Genomic DNA, 6,140 nt, shown 5'->3' with positions numbered 1-6,140 from the left:
TTTGACATGTCTTCACTGCCACTCATCATTTAATCAGCACCACTACATACACAGTGACACAAAATACCCAGAAATTAACACAAAAATCTGGAAAGAAGACAAAAAGAAAAGTGGAAAAAGAACTAAGTGCTTGATTTTGACGCAACATTTTAGTTCAGGGGTTGCAAAACTTTTTTTTTTTTTTAGTATGAAACATAATTTGTAAAATGGACTGACTATTTCCTGGGAAGATCAGTGTTAATGTCCGAGGTTTATGGGATAAATTAACACCTATTTTGTTTTTTTGTGGTTTTTTTTTATTTCATTTTTTACTTAAAGCAGACTTTGACTAGGATTTACAGATTGACATCGGGTACTTCATTCAATTCAATGACTTTACATTTGTTCAGCTATGTTTATTAAGGCATTTTTAAATGATGCAGTGTATAAAATGGATTTCCAGCCTCTGTCCAGATAATAACCATGAATTTTTACTGGGATTAGATACTATACATTTTCTTTTTGCCCATACAAGCATTTAGAGTTACATATGGCCTATTGTCTACATATGGATATGTCATTTGCAAGCCCCAAATCTAAAATGTAAGCAAGAAAAATTAGTTTTCTTGTAATATATCTACTTCTGAAGTTAGCTCAACTTCTTCGTTTGCGTTCTCTTGTAATTATAGGACAAACATGGCGAAGAGGTGCATCGTGTGTCGCACATACTGTATCATACTGGTTTTCATAGTTTTCTTGTTACAAAAAAAATGTCTCTTTTGGTAGAAGCTCTTTCTCAAATAGCAACAGCGAGAACAACAGCAACATCGACGACAGCAATACTGATAATCGCGAGAGTAAAAACACAAGAGAACACGAATGAGCGGTTTAAATAGGCAAAGTATATCACAGGAATTTGTAGAAAGAAATAGAAACTTGGAAAAAAAAAACAGAAAAACAGGAAATAAGATTGAGAAGGGGCAGGGAAAGGAAAGAGAGGGCATCAAGAGGAGTGTTAGAGATGATCGATGGGTTTTAATAACACTGACTTGCTTATGAAAGGTTATAAACATTCATCGGAGGTTTCTGAAAAATAGCGTCTTCACGAGGCCTTTTCTGGAACAAAACCCCCCAAAATACCTCAAAGCTCTGTACATAAAGTAGGATCGGGGGAAGAGGGATGGGATGACTGCAAATACTTGATGTGGTCGCACAAGTCCTGAATATAATTATCATTATCATACCTTGCTGCGTGTGTTTCATCTGAATATGTACCATCGAATAAAAGCAAAACAAAAGGAAAAAAGGCCGAACAAAAGTGGAGCTGTGCTCGGAGCTGCTCGGACTGAGGAGCCGGAGTTTCAGCCTCTCTCCGAGAATTAGAAACAGTATTAAAACGACTGTAGGCACAGCTTGATATGATTTTTTTTTTTTTTTATCCTTTCCGCGAGATAGCATTAATATGATTAGAGCATGCTTCAGGGAATGGAGTGCGGCGGTAGAAATGACTTTAGTTTCACATGCAGCTTCCTGTCGAGTTTAAGAAGTAGAAGAGGAGGAGGAAGGTTACACGGTCTATTGACAGATCGCTTTAGGATTGAGGTGTGTTGTGTGTGTAGGCAGGTGTGTTGTGTGTGTGTGTGTGTGTGTGTGTGTGTGAGAGAGAGAGAGGTTAGAAGCATCCCTAGAGGAGCAGAAGGCCTATTGTGAGGAGGCCGTTTATGAGGAGTATAATGGTTTGAGGCAGACAAGAAAAGGTCACAAGAAGTGATGAGACTATATGGACTATATGTACTGTAGGTGTGTGTGTGTGTGTGTGTGTATGTGTGCCCATGGACAATAAGTGCACATGTGCATGAGTGTGTATGTGCGTGTGATTGTAGTTTTTGGGGAGTACCTGTCAGCAGAGCAAAGTTGCAGATAGGTGTGCTAAAGTGTGCGTTTGTGTGTCAAATGAAGCGACTACAATCACTAGCGGGTCTTTAAATCCACCCTCAGTCAGTGTAAACACTGGATGTGTGGTTCAGCGGTGCCGTCTGCACAGCGTTTACTGCCGAGAGTCAACTTTTCTTGGAGAGAAATCGAAGATACATTTGCAGCAGATGGGTTTCAGTGTGTGTGTGTGTGTATGCAAGTGTGTGTACATGTGTGTGTGTACTCTAGTCGTCGATGCAGATGACCTCGCCACTGCGCTGCTCCCGCCGGTTGACCAGCAGCTCTGCCTCCCGCTCCTTCTTTACAGACATGGGGGGCCCGTTCAGCACTGAGACAGAAAAGAGACCAGAGTTCAGTTCAGTCGGTTCAACATGCGAGTTGTCTGTTGCCTGTGAGGGAGAACAACGGGTTTGACGTGCGGATGTTTGTTGATGCACAAAAATCATAATATGAGAACATCAAGACTCGACTACAACAGCAAACCCGCGTTCCCAGCTGCCTGCAGTGTATGTTTCTAGGGAACACAATCCGACACGTAAACTCACAGTTTCACATGTTAAGTTGTAAAAGATGCTGCGGTTTGGTGTTTTTTTTTTTTTTTTACTGGACACGACACCGTCACAGGAACCTTAAAGATCCCGTCGTCGCCCACACTGCATTTTCCATCACTGAGGAAAGTCTGCAGCACAAAACATAAAGATGCTGCTGTTCTTCCAACTCAAACAGCAACAAATGTTTTTCTCTTTTTATTTGAAAAAAAAAAAAACAAAAACAAAAACTTACCAAGTCATTTATCCTTGTTTATTTTGAATATGAAATACTGTGGAAAAAAAAAACAAAAACTCAAATGTAATTATAAAAATTCTATTTGCAGCACAATTGCTAGTTTTTTGCTCAGAGGGACTTGAAGCAGTGGAGCCAGGATTTTAGAAGCACTGCGATCATGACTCCAAGTCCCTCAAACACCCCACCAAATTCTGATCAGACACCAAAGAGAAAGTCTCCACATTTTTTAATTATTGAAGATTCATTTCTCTCTCTGTTGTTGTAACGTTTTGGCTCGTTTAACCCAATTTTGAAACAAACAAGCACTAAAACATTTCTGCTGCTGTTGATGCACTTGTCAATACTGGCTTTGATTATTCAACAAATCGATCATCATTATTTTAATTATTAACACAGCAGAATATCAAAAGCCTAACAGCGTTAGGCATCCCAAGTGTTTTCCAATTTTAGACAAACAAACCAAGTCCATTCATGTTTCATAAGACTTTGATCATCTTTTTTTAATAAGCAAACCTGCTTAATTCATTACATCAGTATATCATATGACATATACAGTATCAAGTTTACAATGATAAAATCCCAGAATGCATAACTTTTAACCTGGAGAAAGTGAGGTCAGCAATGAGTAGAAACACACACACAAACACACACATGCTCGCAGACACGCAGACACACAGACACACACAAACACACACACACGTGTGAAAATTAACTTCTCTCTGCAGGACTGCACCGCTGGCCAGCACACAGAGCTGTGCTTCCCACATCTCTCCACTATCAAGGGTCTGCTCAGGGGGTGAAACAGCAAGTTTAGCACTCTACTCAAAACAAAGCCAGGAATAGACTCACGGTGCACTTCTCTCACTCGTGCCATGGGGAACGATAAAGTGTCACAGCACCCCTGTGCATATCAAAGACGTGATAAAGAGCATATTGGGCCAAGGAAGTCTGAGAGGGACTGAAAACTGTGTGTAGAACCAGAGGGGGGACCACTTATGGGAAAACTTAGGGCATTTTGCCAGCGGAGGCCGACAGAGGGGATGGAGAGGGAAGAAAGAGAGACAGTCAGTGTGTATGTGTGTGTGTGTGTGTGTGTGTCAGGAGGGGTGCAGACAAAATCTGATAAGAAGCAAAGCAACTCAAGCTAAAAACGGGCCAACAAAGCAGGAGAAATTACTGGGTGGAGAGGAAAAAAAGACAGAGGTAGAAGACAGATGATAAAAATAATACAGAAGAGAGCTGTGGAAAGACAAAAACACAGACACATGGCTACTATAGTGCAAGAAACTGCAATTTAGAAATACAAAAGATGTGTATCATTACACAATTTCTCCACCCAAGGGTGCTGACAAGTATATAACGTTAAAATGCCCTGATTACTGTCGAAAAAAAAAAGAAATTTAAGGGATCCTTGTCAAGGAAGTGAAAATGAGCCAGTATATTTTCATGAAATTCTTGAAAACCTTTAAAAAGTTACAAACCTTTGTCATGAAGTTAAACTGTGGTTTTGATGCTATTTATGGCCCATAGTTTTTCAGCAGTATTTCGTAATTACCCCCAGCTCTAGCCTTAGTTTTCATTGTTTGTTGCAGACCACACTATTCCCACACTGTATCCAAATTATCCAACTACACTGGAGGCATTTACAGCAAAACACGGAGCATGTAATTCAACATTACTATTTTTAATTTTATTGATAATAGCCTGTTTACTGTTCACGCTCTTGACCCTAACTGTAACCTAACAATTCGAAACACAGGGAGGCTTTTATTGTGAAGCATGAAACAAAATGAGATTATCGCCGACTTATTTATCAAAATGTGTCTGCAGGAGAAAGATACGGTCATTTTTTTGCATTTTGTGTGAGCCGTCAGTTAGTGACTGATGTCTTGTAATAAACCCTTGGGTAGTTTGGCTGTGCTGTAAATGGATACAGCTGTAGTGCTTCTGTTGTATTCCTGACAGTAGCAGCTCAAGGAGTGTTTGCTGAAGTATTAAAGTACACTTTACCATCAGTGAGCATGGGTGTAGTGCTCTCACAGGGATTATAATTTTGAATATCAATGCTGGAATTGGCCACACAAAAAAGCCAGTACCAAGCAGAGCCCTGCAGTTCTTTATCAGCTGCTCTCAGGAACCAGCCTGCAGCTTTACAGCAGCAACAGTGTTAGACAAACATTTCCTTGTTCAATGGGCTACACCTGGATGTACCTCTAAGTATTTCTAAAGCTTTCAGCATTTTATTCCTCCTCTAGGATGAAAACTCTGTGACTGTGCTGGATGGAGCATGTGAAATCCAGAAAGGCAGTAAAAAACATTCCTGGCCAACATGTCAGCCTGAGTCTCTCCCCTGTAGGTCTTGCCTACTATCTGCCATCTTGGCAAGAAACAGCATTTTTGCTTTCTGAAAGGCTTTGCGTGAGTGTATCCATGCCAAAAGCTTTCATCAGGAATAACCTTGTGTCTCTGAAGCGTCAACTTTACAGGAACTAAAAATGCACAGGATTGAATTGAGGGTTTGTCCAACTCCAACTGTGACTTGAGAAGGGTTTCATAAATCCACAGGTTGCCAAGTTTCTTAATCAAATGAGAAAGCATGAAATCTTTCAGGTGGAGGTAAAATTATCCACCAAGGATATCACTTGTAAAGAAGTGATTGCATGGTTGTCTCCATTGTTTTCTTTGGATATTACACCTCAGAGTTAAAGTTACTTATTCCTTTATCAAACATTGCCTGATCTTCAGCACCATTGCAACATCATGATCTTATAAAACTGCAATGGCTAGCGTGACAGCAAAGACATGGAACAACACAAACATTAATTTGGAGTCTACAGGAAGTAAGTCAATATTCTCTCCACCAACTTTTAAACGGCTTTTTGGCTGCTAAATGCTCCACTATGTTCATCAGTGTGCTGAGCAGGGGGCAGTGATGGGGTTATCAGAGCTTTTCTCCCTGAAAACAGATGCTTGCATTTTGTAAGTAAGGATGATGAGAGCGGTGGGACTGAATCAAACCCCTGCACGACCAAAACAACAAGCTCTAAAAAGACCCTAAAACGTTGTTTACAGTGGAGGGAAACTAAGAGTTGGGTGATTCTCTGTAGGTTCGTCAGTATGAGTGACCCCTTTTATATGAATTCTGTCCATTGTAAATATAAAAACAACAACCAGTGTAGTTTTAAATTACAATTTGCCCAATTGTCGATGGGATTATATTTACATAAAATTCTTGTCTGGTTGCTTTTCGTTAAGACTAAATTGAACACGTGAGAAATTCTACCTTGTTTTGTTAAATAGAAATAGGGTTTTGTAGAAAAGTAAGGGATCTAAAAAAGTTTTGCTTGGGAAACTCATTTATCACATTGGGACCATAATTGAAACTTTTAAATAATATCTGGATCTAATACAAAAAGACATTGCTATTATACACACATACA

General features: G+C 39.8%; 1 protein-coding gene across 1 annotated transcript in view; it reads right to left on the bottom strand.

Moving 5' to 3' along the window:
• Positions 1-6,140, bottom strand: part of chd3 (chromodomain helicase DNA binding protein 3) — a 35,665-nt gene continuing 29,525 nt past the window's right edge. The window contains exon 40 of the mRNA XM_026315247.2: positions 1-2,242. Within this exon, the coding sequence (XP_026171032.1) occupies positions 2,139-2,242 (104 nt within the window). The 3' untranslated portion in view covers positions 1-2,138. The remainder of the gene's footprint in view (positions 2,243-6,140) is intronic.

The sequence above is a fragment of the Mastacembelus armatus genome, chromosome 18, assembly GCF_900324485.2.
Source record: "Mastacembelus armatus chromosome 18, fMasArm1.2, whole genome shotgun sequence".
In the NCBI taxonomy this organism is placed as follows: domain Eukaryota; kingdom Metazoa; phylum Chordata; class Actinopteri; order Synbranchiformes; family Mastacembelidae; genus Mastacembelus; species Mastacembelus armatus.
The sequence above is the reverse complement of the archived record's forward strand: the minus strand, read 5'-3'. Positions and strand labels throughout refer to the sequence as shown.